The sequence below is a fragment of the Dermacentor andersoni genome, chromosome 7, assembly GCF_023375885.2.
Source record: "Dermacentor andersoni chromosome 7, qqDerAnde1_hic_scaffold, whole genome shotgun sequence".
Classification (NCBI taxonomy): Eukaryota; Metazoa; Arthropoda; class Arachnida; order Ixodida; family Ixodidae; genus Dermacentor; species Dermacentor andersoni.
In genome coordinates, this window is record NC_092820.1 from 125,731,586 (window position 1) to 125,750,138 (window position 18,553).

Consider the following 18,553-nt stretch of genomic DNA (forward strand, 5'->3'; position numbering starts at 1 on the left):
TTCTATGTAAATTAGTATCACGCGATGGTGTTGTTTTCTTTTGCCTTGAAATGGCATATTGCTCTAGTTCTTGCTCATTATGTACGTATTGAATTTCAAAAATTGTATGCTTCATCAACCAGTTCAGTACTAATCGATATTGTTTGCAATCTTTTGTGGGATACGTAAACGAAACTGACATTATAGTACACATCATTACATTGAGATATGTATTCTGTATTTGAACTGTGCCCCTTACACTGTTCTTTGGTGCTCTGATGTATATACTTACTTTTCGCTCACTTCAACAACTTTGTATATACAAATACTGTTGCTCTTTTTTTTTATTCCTGCTATGCTAGGATTTCCTTTACATTTTTTTATCGGACCTTCAACTAGCCTTCGGCTACAGGTCCGACAAGAGGTTGTTACTTGTGTATAATATTCTGGAAATAAAAGTAAACATCTTTCTCCTATGTATGTAAAAAACACACCGGCAGCGCATGCCTTTTATGTAAAATTTTCTCGGACTGAAATATCAAAAGTGCGAAACCATAACAGAAGGTGGGCCCACGCAAGAAGCCTTGTTTCTACGAGAAATCTCGTCTTCATTTACGAGCTTTCTGCTTTTAGATTTTACGGCAAGCGTTCCCTGGTGAACATTACGGTCACATAAGCTGCAGTTGGCAGGATGCGTGGAAAGCAGTCAGGGATATTTGAATGGTACCGCGTTCCACTCCTTAAGGCGAAGCTTAAGCGTTGGGTGTTTTTCATCAGAGTCCCGTTAATAAGCCTGAGCAATAATAATAATAATAATAATAATAATAATAATAATAATAATAATAATAATAATAATAATAATAATAATAATAATAATAATAATAATAATAATAATAATAATAATAATAATAATAATCTTTATTACAAATAATTAATTTGTACATATAAGTCTGCTAGGTCTGCCGAAGCCTTCTGTGGGCTTTCAGGACATTGCATTATGTAACCTTACTATAGACAAACTAAATGTCAAACTAAAGAAAAACATAAATAAAGAAATAAAGAACCTATCACAGGTTCCTCAGGTAAACATGCCCAGTAAACAACACCTAATGTTCAAATGAAAACACGTAGCGTACAACAACCATTAAAACTTAGTAAACATGGCACAATATGTAAACAAAGTTACAACCTATCGAGAACAAAAAAGAAAAGAAATTGTGATAACAGCGGAAACAGTCTCACATTAATTTTTGCAAAGATCACACTACTACAAAATAGACTTTGTACATGTGAAAATAATTCTATCATTGCCTCTAGGGTCTTCTTTAATGTCGACAAATTTGTCTGATTCAATACAACACTGGGAAGGTTATTAAACAGGTGGGGGATATAGTACCTTATTTGTACTTTTCCATAACGAGTTATTCTCCAAGGAACTACAGGTGTGGGATGTCTACGCAAAGCAACACTTTTATGGAGAGGTTCTCGGAAAGCATTTCTCCAGAAATAACGCATCACAATTGTCGAACGAAACAAAGACTCGAAATCGGGCATTTCTAAATCTCGAAATAAGTTATCCGTAGTTTGGTTGTACGCAACACTTTTTAGTATGCTTAATAGGCTCTCACTTTTATGTTTCCAAAATCCGCTGCAATTAAAAAAAAGAGCAAGTGTCGTACCTTAGATGCGAGTAGCCTATGGCATGCACTATCACTTCTTTAATCTTGGTAGGTGCATAAATCCTTATACGGTAAAGGGCACATGCAACATTACGTAATCGCGCGCAAATTCGAGCCATTTCAATATTCCATGATAACTCAGTCTCAAAGTATACTCCAAGGTACTTGACACTATCTACATGTTGTACTGGGGCCCAAACACAGACTAAGCAATCAGAACCGTGAAGGAAGGCATGTTGACTTGTTACAAGAGCCTTTAACGGATTTCTCAAACATACTAATCGAGTTTTCCGAGCAGTGACTTGTATACGGTTTTTCCAAACCAATTCATCACATTTTTTATGTCGCTTTGAAGTAAAACGACAGCTGCTTCGTTCTGCATGTGCTTAGAAACAAGCAACGTATCATCTGCATACTCGAAAATCGCACATCTACTTACCTGTGACAAGTCGCAAACGTCCGAATAAAAAAGAAGCGGAGACAAAACGGAAACCTGTGGAACCCCTGCATTAAGAAACCGCAAAGAACTATTTTGGTCGCCAATACATACAATCTGAGACCGATTTACCAGGTAGCTTTGTATAAATTAATGGAACTGTCCCCGAAACCAGTAATTGGGAAGTTTAGCACATAGAATACTGTGGGTTGCCGGATCGAAAGCTTTAGATATATCTAAAAAATAGCCCACAGGCTGCCTGGTTAAGTTCAAATGTTTGATGTAGATTGAGAGTTTTCAAAAAGCGCATGCGTGCTTCTACTAGACCCGAAGCCATAATGGGAAGATGATAACATGTTATATTTTAAAACAAACCCCTCAATCGTTTCAAACACGTCCCTTTCCAACAGTTGAGCTAAGATAGGAAGAATAGAGATGGGGCGATGGTTCTCTGGCTTCGGAGCATCTTTGCATTTAAATGTCGGTATCACGCGTGCTCTGTTTATTGCATCTGGTATCATGCAAGTAATGAGGATTCTATTAAAGATAAAAAGAAGCGGATCGACCAGAACTCTGATGTTGCTACATATGTATTCTGCTGATATGCCATCAAGTCCGACAGCACGGCTTTTTCTAGATCGATGCAACAATCGATATATGTCTTCTTTATTTATTGGTGGAAGAAAAGCCGAATCTAGTATTGAACCAAAGCCACCGTTGAGACTAACAGGATCGGTGGGTCCATTATTATCAGCGCCAACCGAAGAAAAGAAACCATTGAAGCTATCCGCGAAATCTTTTATTGATATATCCGAAACTCATTGTTATCTGGTCCAAATACGTACCTGGATAAGAGCCTCTAAGCTCGTTCGCCATGGACCAAATTTTAGCGGGTTTATAACGCGAAGAAAAACATTTATTGCGATAGTAGTTCCTCTTAGAACAGTGCATCAGTGCTGTAACTTTGTTCCGGGCTTCTCGATAGAGACATTTTAGAGTTTCGTCATCAGGGTGCTGTCGACACCGCTTCCACAACTTTTCCTTTCCTTCAGTAGTTTTTATTATCCGATTGCTCAGCCAGTATAGGTATGGTCATCTCTTTCGGACCAAGACTGTTTTCCTACACGCCTTCTTTAAATCGGAAATCAGCGCTATAAAATTATTATATACAATGTTGGGACAGCTATTTCCTAAAATTGCTTTTCAGTCATAGAGAAAAACTAGTCGGTCGCATTTAAAGCAATTAAATAGTTCAATGTATTGGGATTCTTTACTTTGGGCTTGCTGGGAACTTGTGAATAAAAGCTGGCTACCTATAAAATAGTGGTCTGCCAGCTTTTTTGTCACTCGGACGGAATTGTTATTTGACAAATCTATTGAACGGGACCATCACGTGGTCAATACAGGAAGTCCCAACACGAGACAAAAGAAACTCCTCTCGTGTAGCCTCGTTAACAACTGACTCTATGCCATAGTCAGCTAAGATGTTCAAGTAAATGGTAACCATGGATTTCTGAGTTTAAAATGTCTATGTTAATGTCTCCAATGAGAGAAACGTTCGACAACTGAGACAACTGACATTTTGCTTTAGTTCATTCAAAAATGTTTGCATATGTTCGGAGAGGGGACGATAAATTGCAGCTAACAACAAGGCCACGTTACGTTAGAACTTTCCATGGGGAAGGCGAGGCTTTCCGCCCCCATAAAACTAAACGTCGTAATTGTAGTAACCCCTTTAGTCTTGATGAATACTCCTATTTCACCACTTCTCCTGGCCGATCTAGTAAAAAGTGTTCTTGTAAATTCGGTCGACGAAACTGTGACAACTTGTCATCTTGAACATTTATCTCCGACAGTATAAATGCATCCACTAAGACCATGACGTCATCAACGTTGACAAGGAATTGATCCCAGTATTTTCTTATGATTCTTACGTTTATGTCAACAACTGAAAAAGAAGGCTTATCACAGTTCTCAAAAATAGATCCCAATTAACCGACGTCCGGAAGAGAAATATAGTTCAACGCCATGTGTTTAAAGCATCTTATCGATGTCAGTGACGGAGGCAATCCTGATGACAGGGCCTCCGTCTTCCTTTCGTGCAAAGGTCTTTGCATTTCTTACCCAGACAAAGTTATAGCTGTTTTCTTTGTCTTTATATCGAGTTTTCTGAAAAAGTTCCTTAGTAGCTTGGTTCAGGTTTCCATTGAGATATATAGCAGCTACGATTTTTTTTCTGTGCCAAGGCACGAAGCTTGCCACGAGCCGCCAGCCAAATGTGCCGCAACTATGTTACAAGGTTCAGAATCTGTTCTTTCTAGCTTCTGCGCGAGATCCGCGATGGCAGTTCGCAAGTTTTCTCCCGGTGAAAATGGAAGCCCGTGTATCTCCAGGTTCGATAGCCTGTTATACTGCTCGCAGCCATTACTATCAACCCGTAACTGAACAATATCAGTGGATTGGGCATTCACTGTTTCCTTCAGCCACACCACTTTAGTTTCTAGGCTTTTCAAGGCCGATTCAGACTCTTTTGTCTGTATCACAACAGTGTGATAGGATGAAGACGGAAACTGCACAGAGTTTTGAAGTTTTGAGTACAGCGTCTTTCACTGATAGCACTTCGTCTATTTTTGGTTTCAGAGCTACGAGCCCGTCGAGCTTTTCTCGGGGAGGCAAAAGAACAACCATCAAGTCCTTAATACCCCTTAGTTCTTCTCTGAGAGCATTTGATTCCTCAGCGAAAGAGCCAGGATCAACAGCCAGTGCAGTTGCTTCCGGATTATGGGCTGTCAATAAGCTGTTATCGCTTGCAGGTGTTCTACATTGCTTACATTTCCAAGCCTCTCTTTTTGGCACGCCCATTGATGCAAACGTATTTTCAGCCACACCCGAACACTTTTTGCCAAGGTGATAGCCCAGTTTGCAATCCAAACACGTGAGGAATCTGCCATCACCTGGCAGCTACTCCGAGCACGATTGACTTTTGGTTCAGGCAGGCATGGTCACATACACAAACAAAAATGGACAAGGCTGAATGTACTGTTCGCTAAATACCTAATACGTCAGCAGAGTGTTCAACACAATAAAGCATGATATACTTGTAGCATCAGCACAAGTTTCAACATAACTAGACAGTAGTCGGCAGCACTGGCAAACAACTATGCTCTTAAAATTAATGGTCCACCTGCCAAGATAAAAGTGGCAATGAATATTCGGTGACAGCTTCGCCACTGACTGCGAAGCACTGTTGATTCGGGAGTGCCTTTTATGTAAAAACAAGGCGCCACTGTTCGGTCAAGATCAAGGCGCCAAAAAAGATCAAGGCGCCACGGTTCGGTGCGATGTCGAAGCTAGCAGCGGCTACTTTGGACAGCAGCTTAGCGGGCTATCAGAAACATCGCCCAAACTTTCCGGCTGAGCGCTCTGGCTAGGCCTGGGACGAAGAATTGCGCAGCCGCAGAAGCTTGTTCCAGGTTATTTCACAGCGCCCACAGCAGCGCCTGCCAAGACAAACGTGGCGATGAGTATTCGGTGACAGCTTCGCCCCCCACTGCCATAGTAATAATAGTAGTAGTCATAAGCAATGAATTGTAAGAGCCGCAGCTAGCGCTGCACCCGCGATGCCAGTAGAATGCGTACGTATTGTCTTCATTTATTTATTTTCTCTCACGCTCTGTCTTCTTTCCATTTGTTTCTACATCAGCCGTTACTGGGCAAGAAGGCACAGCAGCGTATGGAAGAACTGACCGACGTCGACAAGCGCTTCGCCCTGCTATCGTTCGCCATGTTCGCACGGACGTACCATTTGCCGAAGAGGTGGACTGATGCCCGCAATAGAAGCACCCCCGCTGAAAAAGGCATCATCATGGATTACCGGATGGTGAGTGGAAAGGGAAAGTCAATAGTCGGTCACCACAAGGCCCGCAAGGCGTGTTTAAGAATATGCCTAATTTAGAAAAAAAAATAATTGACTGCAGCAGATCGCCCCAGTCTAATGCTCCAACTGGATTGCTCGAAGAGGCAGCCGCTTGCACAATAAATGAAAATGGATCGGTGATTTAATAATAAAATTAATGCCTATACGATTTCAGCGCCTCGTTACGTGCAAGCTGCGTGTGGCGATGCAAGTGCTATGACATTTGAACGCTATCATTCGGCCGCCGGCTCGCTCATTCGCGTGGAGGAGTAGCGAAACCATGGAAACGTGCCCCCAGTGGGCGTAGCTGTTCCAAAGAGCGGGTTCACGCCCTTCCTACTTTGACCAAAGAGCGTGAACTTGCGCAGTGCGTCAAACAACTCAAGAACAACACAAAGGATTTAGAGAACGGACGACACCGAGCAATCTCGTTCCAGTAATGTATATCGAGCCGGGGCGAAACGTATAGGCAGAGAAAAATAAAGCAAATGCAAGCATACGCACACACACACGTACGCGCGTGCATCAATAAGCTGCATTATTTCGTGCAATTAACCTGATAAAACAAAAATAGTTATTTTACTTTCTCTGTGTAATATCGCATGGCGCATCTATGCCAACAACCGCCGTTGTCGAGTAGTATAAATGCCGTGTCTTCTTCTATGCACACCTTTTTCGCTACAAAAACATTTCTTTAACACACCTGGTTCAGCGCTAACACTAACAGGCTGTCGTTGATATGTCGTACATACCACAGCACATCGTACGCTGAACGATAGATAAATATATTACATATTACAAAAAAAAAATAAACAGAGCACTCTACCCGACAGATAGCAGTGTGAACCGACTGGGACGAGCGTTTTTCGCATTTCGCCCCCTTCAAAATGCCGCTTCTTCTGTGGCCGAGAACGGGCTTGCGACCAGAAACTTAGCAGAGCGATATCAACATTCAGTGATCTACCGCGACAGGTCTCTGGGTCACAGTGCCTCCGTGAAACGTTTTCAAGCAATCGGTTCATGTCATTGAGCACGAACAGCATTCCAAACAGGCCTAGACAAACACGAGCTCCAATCTCGTCGACGGCAAGAGCACTACACCTCACGAACCTCCTCTAACGCTAAGAACCATACAAAAAATAAAATAGGACTATCGCATTTATTACAGCTGTACACGTTTCATGCTTTCATCAATACCGGTTATTTTCATACAGAGACTAATCAATGTAGTGGTTGTTTTTCACCCCGTGGGTTGCTTTTTCCAGGTATGCGGGTACAGCAACATTGCCAAGGACCCCGTGGACTCGGGCTCCTCTTATGTGGCGAACACGACGACCAAGTTTCTGGCAATGTTCGACACCACCCAGAATGTGAAAGACAAGGTGAGAGCAGCATTTGTGTGGCTGGCATATCTGATGTATTGACAACCGACGACTAAATTATAGCAAGCATTACATTCCTTGGAAAAAATCGGGCGCCGAGCGAATACATGACGGGTATTTCTGGTCTCCTCCTCTTTCCGGCAACGCTACGGAGACTATAAATACTTCTGACACTGCTGCCATTGCCCACCAAAAAAAAAAAAAAAAATGATGCATCACGAATGACTGAAATATATGCAAATAGGCGTCGTGTAATACTAAGAAAGATTTAGAGGACGCTTGTAACTGGGGGGCTCCCGTCTAAATACATAAGAACGGAGCAATCGTTTTTCTCACCAACCACTCCCCCAAATTCGATAAGGTATGCTGCATATAAAAGAAAAAAAAAACGGAAATAAAGTGGATATTGAGAACATTTTTTTTATTTAATATATTGCGTCCATTGAAAAAAATGATGAAAACTGAAAAACTTCGAGCACGAAGCCATGAAGTTTGCAACTCATTCACTCAACATTGAAGAAGCTATGCTAATTCCGAATACTGCACCTAAGAATACGTGTAATGTGAACAAAATTGATGCATTTTAACCCCGCTCTGATTACTGCCAATAAGATGGCGGTAGGACCTTGCAAATCCCTCGTAGACATCGTAAGAAATTAACACAATATTTATTGACACGTCTGTTTATTGATCTTTTTTTGTCGAGACTGTGCTTCACCCGCCAACTTAGATGTGCCTCATCAGGGCAAGACGCGCCGACATGATTTATACGTTACGCAAATGATATCGTTGATTCTAATTGTTGTGGACATTCTCGCCGAACTTTGTCTAATCAGATTATATGCGCGGTACGAATTGTGTAGTACTTTCGCGAGAACGCCCGGGCACCAGCGATTACGATGTGAATGAAAGCATACACGCTTTACCCGCTGACCAGATTTTCCACGACCGCACACTGTGCTTGCTCGCCGATATCGTTGTGCATCGAGGTCCACTTGTATTCCTGGGCACAGATTTGCCCAAATAACAGTCAGTTTCGTGAATCAGTTTTCACTTCTGTGTTCTTCACCGTTACCACAACGTGACAATATCAAGTTAGTACGTTTTTAATGCTCCATCGGACGCAAGTTGGTAGAACTGCGATGTCCGGTTCCACAGCAGAACTGTTAAGCGCTAGTGTCTGCGTTGAGCGTCGGAGTGCTCCGGCTCCAGCGTCGTCGACGTAACTGAGCAAATAAGGAAAGAGCGAACGCAGAGCATAGCTGGGGATGAAAAGCGAAGAGAGCGTGAGGAGGAAAGCGGAGAAAGAGGCTACAATGAAAGCATGAGGCGGAAAGCGGAGGAGGGAGGTATGTCCGAAAGCTGCAAGAGAAATGCGTAGTGCCGCTTCACGGTTACAATGGCTACAAGATGGTGCGACATTAGCATGCGTGGTGTGTTCAGCGATGGCACGCGGTGAGCGCGTCGAACGATACCATATACGAAAACAAAACACAAGTAACAGGAATCTCTTTGACAGGGATACAGTGAATCACGCCCACGCGTCACCAACGCTATGCCTCTCGCCATATCCCGATTAGCGAGGCAGTCACGCTACACATCGCTCCATTACCAACATGGCGCAATAGACAGATTGTCAGCGCCAGCCAATGTATGGCGAAATGAAAACACGTGTAAGCTGCGGTCAAATTTCACATTAGGAAGTGTCGTAATCGTAATTGAAAATTTTCCGTGAAGAATTTGGCAACTTTGTGCCAAATTCGTTCGTCTTAAAGCGCAACTATTAGGGCACCCCTTTCTGCGGTGAGCGTCGCCGTAACCGAGCGAGCGAGCGTAGTGAAAGATGAAAGCGAAATCTGAGCACAGGGGGGTCTGCAATACGAGAGGAGGAAAGTGGGGAAGAAAGCGCAGCTGTACCATAGGACGGAAAAGGGAGGAGGGTATGGCGAAAGCGTGAGAAGAAAAATACGCAGTTTCGCACAAAAGGCGGAGCACCGTCTGCGACAGAAAATTAGCACTTAGCTGTACAAAGAAAGGATAGTAGTTTTTTATTGACCGTATAATATTGCAAACATTCACTTTTAATTTAATTAGCAATGATCGAATGTGTAAGCGTGACTGAACGAGGACGCACAAAGAAATGGCAACGTGAGTTTCGGCGCTTGCAGCAGGTGTGCGTTTCTTGGCGTGTCTGGAGTTCGCGGTTGCGGCAGCAGCGATGTATCGAGGGACACGAGGGTTGTTGGGAAGCGGATCGTTTCTGGTATGCCCGAGGAGACGGTTTTTTCAGTCGCGTTGTCTAACCGAAGTAAGATGTGAGCGTGCGGTCCAACCCCCGTGCTGGAGTTCAGTACGCTTGAAGTAATTCGCTACGCGGTAAGTTTTGAAATTCCAGTGAGTGAGATCACACAGTACGTTTAGGATTACGGGCAAGAACTTTTAGAAGTAAATGGCGCACACCACGGGTTTTGCTGTTGACGAGCTGAATACGTTAGATGGATGCCTTTTCCCACACATCCATAACACACGGAAACAACGCTGTCTATGTTTGTCTGCTTCTACATCTTCGTTCAATCACGCTTACACATGCTATCATAGATATCATAGATAACGTAGATGCTCTGGACGTGCGACCGAACCACCAGAGCCGATTACATTCAGGACCTAACCAAGTTCGAGGCTGCCATTCGCAGTCCGGATCTGGTTGAACAGCTTTGGGCAGTCCATCTAGCCCACGGCGCGGCCACGAGGTCCCATCTTCCGGTCCCGGCGTGGGATTAGCCCTCCTATGGGCCACCGTATAGCCTTGCAGGACCCAATAAAGCCTTCCATCTATCCATCCATCCAACCTACTAGCCCGCCAGCGTGTTTTAACAAAGCAACAAGCACGGTGTCACGCGCGTACAGGCAAACATGAACACACCTCACTCTTTGAGCGCTGATACTCGCGGTCCAAATACTGGAGTGCGGAATCGCTGCAACCGCTGCGATCGATTTGACCTTCCTGATATCTCGCTTCAGCGCAAACGAAACGTCGAAAGCACAGCTCATAGGAACCTGCCGGTACTACGCGCATTCTGCAAACATCGCAGATCCCTTTGCAGATAAAACTCTGAGGGCGCACAATTTGGCCACGTCGCAGATCGCTTTCAAGATTCAGCACCCGCGCTACCGCGCTGTACGTAGCAGCTGCCCAAAAATAAGCCCCCCGGCACCCCCGTCCCTCGCACGCAACAGGGGAGGGCACGCTTTCGGCCCGCCTTCCTCACTCGCGCACGCTAGATCGTGTCCATGATAAGTTTGTTACAGCTCAACACAAGACAATGACAAAAGAAGGTACAAAACGACGACATGGCGCTGGTCGTTTTACACCTTGTTTTGTCCTTGTCTTATGTTGCGCCGTAACATACTTACTATGAATCCCAACCAGTTGGCCCAACTTGCCCTTTAGATCGAGTCCACTGGGCCGCGTTCGCCGGCTCACCCTCGCACGCTTTCACTCGCACATACCGCGTAAGAAGGCGGCGGCGATTTCATAACCCTTGGACTTTAGAGGAACCTCATGGCGATGGCGACGGCAGAAATGCGCCTCGAGTATCCACGTAATTGCTATCCTTGTAAAACCGTAGTGCAGCGATATTAGCTATGAGATGGCGCCAGAGTAGCGCGCGTCTTCTGGATGGCCTGTCAGCGGCGGCTACTGTGAATCCCGCCCCACGCGTCATCCATGCGCTAGCTCTCGCATCTCCAGTTTAGCAAGTTACTCGCGCCGCACATCGCTCCAATTCACAGCAAGTTTCACCGCGCCACCCGATGTATCGCGAAATTGAAAACCGAGCGGCACTCCAATTACGCATTAGGGAGTATCATAATCGTCGGTGAATTTTTTTTCTCGTTTCTAAGAGCATGCCAAGTTCTTGGCAATATTTTCTAAAGTTTCAAACCACTACTCGAAATTTTCCCTGCTGTAGTCACTATAACTTAACTACTTTACCCAGATGCAAAGAATTTCACTCAAATCTCATTCAACGTAAGAATCCAAATTATGCCAAGTATTTTGCAGCCACCTGGCTATCGCCATATACCCTGCGGCGGCGCACCTCGACCGGCTCTTTGACACTCTCCATTACTTCGAGCAGGCGCTCGTATGTGAATTCACGCTCATGGTTAGAAAGAACCTGGGCTTGCTTTATTACCCGCTTAATTATTGCGAACGTTCGCCTTCCTCTGCGATCAAGTAGTACTCCAGTAGTACGCCATCCTCAAGCTTCTCAACTAAGCCTCTGAGGAGCGCTATGTCCCAGTTGACACATTTCTCGTCGAAGCTGCGGTCTTCCAAGAGCTTCTTTGTGAGCGCCTGGAGCCCGTTGGCGTGCACAAATGTGGGAAACTTTCTTTTGGATCGCTGTTCGTACGGATGGAAACACCCGCTGTTCCGCAGCTGACAAACCCGGATGTTCTTAAGCGGGATGAATTGTGCCAAATTACGGCACAAAATCTGGCTCGGTGGATGCGAGTATCGGATGCCTAGAGTCGGATGCCGCAACCACTCCAGGAAGACGGACATGAGCATGTACTCAGCAGCCCAAATTTGTAGGCACTGCCAGGCCGGCCGGCGTACAATTCCAAGCTTACCGACACTGAAAACGCCCATAGTTCCCACAAAAAAAAAAAATGCTTCGCATTTATAAAGTGCAGAGTTTCTTGGATACTCTCAAGTTTGTTAACGTTCTCTTTAGTCTACCGGACCCATGCAGTGCAAAGCATGTTCTACCTTTGGCTGGATAAATGTTAGGTTATCGAATAGCTCAACGTTTCGAAGGGAATTCTTAAGCTTGTGTCGCAGAAAACCTAGTTCTCGGAAAGGCATAACAATATACGTCGTCAAGGTGCAGTTTTCAAGAAAAGTTCTTAGTGAATGTTACGGCAAGGTGCTCATTTATTTATTTATTTATTTATTTATTTATTTATTTATTTATTTATTTATTATTTATTTGTTTGTTTATTTATTTATTTATTTATTTATTTATTGATATTTATTTAAAACGGCTTGACTAGCCCCGCATCCCCGGCTCACTAAGTCAGCATGTCAGTAAAATAAAATGCATTGCAACGTCGGTGTCAAATGAGAAAACACATGATATCGACAGAAGACATACACTCTCGAACATTTTTCGTTAGGCTAAATGTTCGAGACTGCTTCGTTGCATTGAAACGAGCGGCTCTCTTCTGAAGCGATTCCAGCTTGTTGATTAGTTATTAGTGGTGAGGGTTCCATACTATGGATGCGTACTCTATTTTCGGACCTACTGATGTTAACGTAGTGTAAGCTAATAGTTTCATATCGGTGTTACCAGAGTGTAGGTTGCGCTGAATGAACTTGAGTGCGCGAGATGCTTTGCTAACCACTTTACCTTTATGGCCATTCCACGAAGTATATGTCAAATTAATTCCTAAATGTTTTACATTAGGCACCACTTCGTTAAGCAGGGTATTTAATGTGTAACGCAATTCGGCAGCGATGTTTGATTTAGTAAACACAATGGCTTTTGTTTTTAAAACCTTTATTTCCATTTGCGACATTTTCACATCATTTACTGATTTTGTTCATACCATCCTGGAAAGTGTCGACATCCGCCGTATTAGTGATCGCTGTTTATATCGCGCAGTGATCTGCAAACAATATGTTAGAGCATATGTTAGCGTTTAGGTTGTTCACGTATATTAGAAATAATATCGGTCCAAGTACGTTTCCCTGGAGCACCCAAGGTTTGACTTGGGCTAAGTGAGTTAGGGGTTGATTTACAGACACTTTCAGGAGTGAAAATTTTTTTAATAAGCAGATATGTGAAACTTTATCAAAAGCTATTTTCAAATCTATTAACACGGCGTGTATTTCCGATGAAGAATGTATGGCCATATGGAGATCAGTACTTAGTTCGAACAACGCCGTTTGGGAAGACCGTCCTTTCAGAAAGCCATGCTGATTATGGAGGGAAAAAATCGTGCTTCGTTTGCAGTCTGATGATATCATATGCTCTACAGGTTTACAAGCCATGTAAGTTAGCGAGATAGGTCTGTAGTTCGAAGCTATAGAAGGGTCACCGGATTTTGGTACGTGAAAAACGTGAGCGATCTGCCAGTCATCTGGCACATGCCCGGAGTCGACAGACTGCTGGAATGAAGCGGCTAGAGTGTGGCACACGGAAAGCTGAGTTAGTTTTAGAAGTTTTGGCCTTATGCCATCAGGACCTGATGAAGAGTTAATTGGCAATCGATCTATAGCTGCTGATATGCCCTGAGGGTTGATGGTTATGTGATCCATTTTAGGTCAGAAGGGAGCGGAAGTTCGTCGGTAAGTACGCAGCTGAAAAAAAAAATTGAATTCCTCATCTGTCAATGTCGGGGGAAGAAACTATCCATTCTTATTATTCGGTATAGATGACTGTGGAGAGTAGTTTGGTTCATTCAGTTTCGAAAACTTTTTGAGGTGCTTCGTAGAAGGGTGGAAATTTCGTGATTGTAGAACTTAGCTTAAACTATTTGAATTTTATTTTCACAAACGTCTGCATGTTCACGGTGCAGTTTCCAAGTTACATCAGATCCCCATGAGTTTCGCTTTTGAGTATAAGCACTGTATATGCAACGTTTAACGTTCGCGGTAAACCAGGTGTTTTGTATAGATGATGTGAATGCAACCTTCGGAATGTACTTGTGCTTGAATGATGCAAGTTTGTCTCGAAGAATTCTCCATTTTTCCTCTATTCCGCTCAGATTGAATGAAAATAACCAGTCTATCGCAAACGATGACATTTCGTTGCTTATCGATTCAGACTTAGCGGGCGAATAATCAAATATTATTTTCTTTTTCGATTCGCAAACTTTATTTGTTGAAGAAAATTCACAATACAGCACTCTAAGGTCCACTATACTTTCAAGCGCATAAAGGTTTATATTTTCTGGGTGTGTGGTTATCATGAAATCAACGATTGTGAGGCCGCATGTGGGTACGGTGACAACTCTGAACTTTCTTTAGCAGTATTGTCTCCATCTTTTAGAAGGGCTCCAGTGCACATTTATGCGCGTTATGGAGAGGTAAATAGATTTATCTGTGTTGCCAGCCATGTCCCATTCTTTGCACCACATAAATATCTTACATATTTACATAGCTTACATGAACTTTTCTCTGAACTTACAAACAAGTAATTGCGCGAAATACAACTAAACCATATAAGAATAATCTAATCATGTTCCAGGATTGGCAATAGTAAACAGCTAATAATTATGTAAAAGAAAGAGCAGTGGCCCCAGCACACTGCCCTGTGAAACACCTGATGCACGCGGTAAACAGCCTGCGTTGTTTCCATCGAATGAAAGATACCGTTCGTGATTAACCAAATAGCCAGCAATCCAAAAAAAGTATGATAGTTGGTGCTTCGTATTTTTTTTTTTCATGAATTACCCAATCGAGCGATTTGCTCAAGTCCAAAAAGAGGGCAGTAATTTTACCGTTACCTCAAGATAGTTTTTCAGCAATCGGCTATAGTCGTTCTTAGAACCTGGAACGACTTCGCATATCTTCCTATCTTGAGGAAATTTTGCACAAAATAAAGAGTTTCTGCAGAGTACAACTAAAAACTTGGCAAGAGTTTCAGTGTAGCGCCTAAAGACGTTCGGAATGTTGTCAGGACTAATGGAAGTATTGGATTTTAAATTTCATACCATATACACAACAACATATAAGCGATGAGATTTGACTTACGCGGTTGAAAAACTGCAGAATTCAAAGTTTGTCCTGAACTTAATTGTACGAGAAGATAGACTATTAGAACAATGGCGAAATACATGTGCGATTCTATTTGACTCATTAACAATGGTATCATCAACTAAGCTTTTAGTGACAGACTTCTTGTTACCGCATAAGTATTGCGTAAACTTATCTGGCATGTTCTTTTTCAAGTTGGGCAACGTTGTATTAAAATACAAATCTGTTGAGTCTCTTACAGCGCACGTCAGTTTTTTTTTTATGTCAGTAATAACTCTCGTGCGTGAGTGGGGCTTCTTAGTTTGTTTTATTTTCCCCTTTAGGTAAATGATGCAACGCGTTATCCAAGGCGTCTGTGTTTGTTAACTTTCCTTGTTTTAGTAGGTACGATCGTGCCTGGGGCAATGCCTGCATATTTCAATAGGACTTTCTTCAGGCGCTGAAAGGTGAATTCAGCAAATACAGAGTGAAAGTGGCTAATTTTCTCGTGGCAAATTTTTGTGGAAAAGCGCTCTCGCCTGGCTACATCGTGGCATCGAGGTTCACAGCCTTATTTGTTGCAAAACCCAGCTAGCACGGCTACAGTGGAGTCGCGGCCCTCCCGCGTGGTCTCCGTTGTGCTGTAGACCGGAGGTTCCTATGCCCAACGAATCTAGAAGGCAGCCATGGGAGGGCAGTGGCCGCGCAGTTACGTGCCCTCATATGGGACGCCATTTTCCTTCGTTGTACAGAGAAATTCGCTGTAGTGATCCTCCTTTAATATTATTTTTTGTAGGGCCGTTCAATATACATAATTGAATGATAAAAATAGGAATACGGCCTGGAAATGCAGGACCCTTCGTTGCACAGGTCCGTTCGTTCTAAAGGCGTTTTTATAGCAGAGATCGACTGTTTAGCACTAATTTTACGCCAGTCGCGCTAACTCGGCTTCATATTTCATCCTACCCCCAGATCGCCTCTCGGAAGCAATACGCCATTCCAGCCCAATACGGAGGCATAATGGCTTATCGAGTGGACATGGACGATTACGTCGGCAGCTGTGGCGAGGGAGTTTTCCCTCGACTGAAAGCCCTAAGAAGCGAGCTGCTGAAGTGAGGCAGTATTTTCGTTCGCTCACCAGGGTGGCAGCTCCAAGTTGTCGGTCACCACTCGAGCTCGCTTTGTTGCTGGCCAAGACGAGAAGCCCACGCCTGAAGTCTCAGGACGTCGCGAGGCAACCAAAATAAGCATTTCGGTTTGTCTGCTTGTTTCTTGCTCTTTCTTCTTCAACGTACATAAGTATGGTCTTTTTCGCTGTACTTCCGCTGCTACTTTTGCAAGTTCTTTCCTGAAAGTGTAGAATTGTGAGAAGAAAAAGAAAGTTTCGGTAAAACCCAGAAGTCTGTGCGACATGAGAAGGAAATAAACACGACTCAACAGTGATTGACATCGAAGAAACAAAGTTTCGCCGGACGCATTAGTGCGGCATCCTGTTTGTTTGAACAAAAGAACCTTTCAACTAGCTTTACTTCACTTGGTTTATGGTACCTCCTGAGTGCTGTGGGGCAGGAGCGGTTGCAGGGAGGGGGGTGGAGTGGCACACGTATAGCGTTCAAGAAGCAAACCCACGAGAATTACTTCAGTACGATTACACAAGGCAGGAAAGTAAACTGTATTAGCACTGCTTCTATGGTTTTGTCGAAAGTCAACAGCAAACGTAAACGATATGACGCCTTGCTTGAGTGTGCAAACCCTGTGAACAGGTTCCAATTATTGTAATTGTAATTGTAATTTGAATAATGTAAGAGCTGTGCATAGTGACATGTTGTGCAGAGTGACTGGTGGCCATGTATCGTTGAGCTACAAATACCAGTTTAGATTCTACATTCGTCCTGTCTGAATTTGAGCCAGTGGAAAAGCAAGTCCCACGACATTTGTCAACGACTGGTCCTATCTTCCTTGACTGCGAATGTCAATGCGAGAGCAATCAACGAGAGCATTACCATCATGAACAACGTGGTCCTTATAGAGGAACATTGTCGTGCCAATTTCGTTGCTATCATAGAGTTTTCAAAAATAATGACTAGAGGGAGGTTCCCCGCTGCGGTTTTTTAAGAACCATGAAAATGATGGTTAGTACATGGATATATTGACATTCGTGCTAGTGGGGTCGGACGTTATTGTAGCTAGGTACAATACCTTATATTTGCATTTATGTAACGGTATTTCGTAGAACTTCTTTTTTATATAATGTAGGAGGTCCAGTAAGACTAAACATGCATGCACATAATCGGCGCAAGTTGGCTTTCTAATACAGTATTTCTGGAAAATGATGACAACAAGAATATAGACAACAGAATACAAAATATAGACAACAGAATACAGAATATAGAAGACAACAAGAATATATTTAGGAAAATCCCTGTAATAATTAGCCATTGTTCTTCCCATGGAGGAAGGAAAACTGAACAGGGGCCCTGACAACACTCTTTGGAAGTGAAGCCGGATGTTGGCGTTGCTCTGCCATCATATCGAGCCAGTTCTCCTATCTTGTTTGCATTTCTCGCGCGACCGGGCCGCTCGGACGCGCGCGCCCCGCAGCGATACCAAACAAAGAGGATGTAATCGCGATGTCTCATGGCATTGCCGTTGCCGAAGTCTTGTTGAAAGAAGTTCATAATGAACTTCGCAAATTGAGCTGCGAGGTCGAATCGGCCGCTTTCGCCGGTTTTTATGAAAGTACACATACTTTATCAAGCCAGTCGACTGTTATTGTGAACCACAGGTACTGATCGCTTTCCAGTTGTTGCATGTTTTTACAAACGATCACCTTTACCTCTCCTTCTTCTTGCTTTTCTGTGCTTGGGCTTCCTGGGGCTCTCACACGGACTGGCGAGCTAGACGTCTGGCGATACGAAAAAAATGTACGCATTCTCACTGCACTGAAAGAACGCACTGGACATACCGACCTATTTGCGATCCATTTGGAGTTTTAGCACAAACAAGTAATCTCGCTGTGATTTGAGGAATCGTCGTGCTTTATTGAACAAATTTGGGGTGGCCGCGCATCACTACTACAGCGCGCCGGCGAGGAGGCAGAATGTCATTTCTGACTCCGCGTTTAGATTCATTCACTGCGGCCTCACGTGCCTTCTTCCCACGGTAAGTGAAGCTTCACGGAACCAAAGTTTTGCGATAGCCAGTGCATGGTGCAGAACAGGTCCATAGACATTTGTCTATGAAGTTTATAGACTGTCAACAGACATTTCTTTAGACTAGTCTATAGACAGTCTATAGACTTAGGGCCATACACTTTTTATAGACTAGTCTATAAAAGTCTGAGTCTATAGACTGTCTATAAACTTATGGCCATACACTTTATATAGTCTAGTCTATAAAATGTCTGAGTTTATAGAC

At 43.5% G+C, this 18,553-nt stretch overlaps 1 protein-coding gene across 1 annotated transcript in view; it reads left to right on the forward strand.

The window, feature by feature from the left end:
* Window positions 1-16,631, forward strand: part of LOC126534661 (uncharacterized) — a 56,403-nt gene extending 39,772 nt beyond the window's left edge. The window contains exons 8-10 of the mRNA XM_050181924.2: window positions 5,798-5,974; window positions 7,276-7,392; window positions 16,109-16,631. Of these exons, the coding sequence (XP_050037881.2) occupies window positions 5,798-5,974; window positions 7,276-7,392; window positions 16,109-16,252 (438 nt within the window). The 3' untranslated portion in view covers window positions 16,253-16,631. The remainder of the gene's footprint in view (window positions 1-5,797; window positions 5,975-7,275; window positions 7,393-16,108) is intronic.
* The last annotated feature ends 1,922 nt before the right edge of the window (window positions 16,632-18,553 follow it).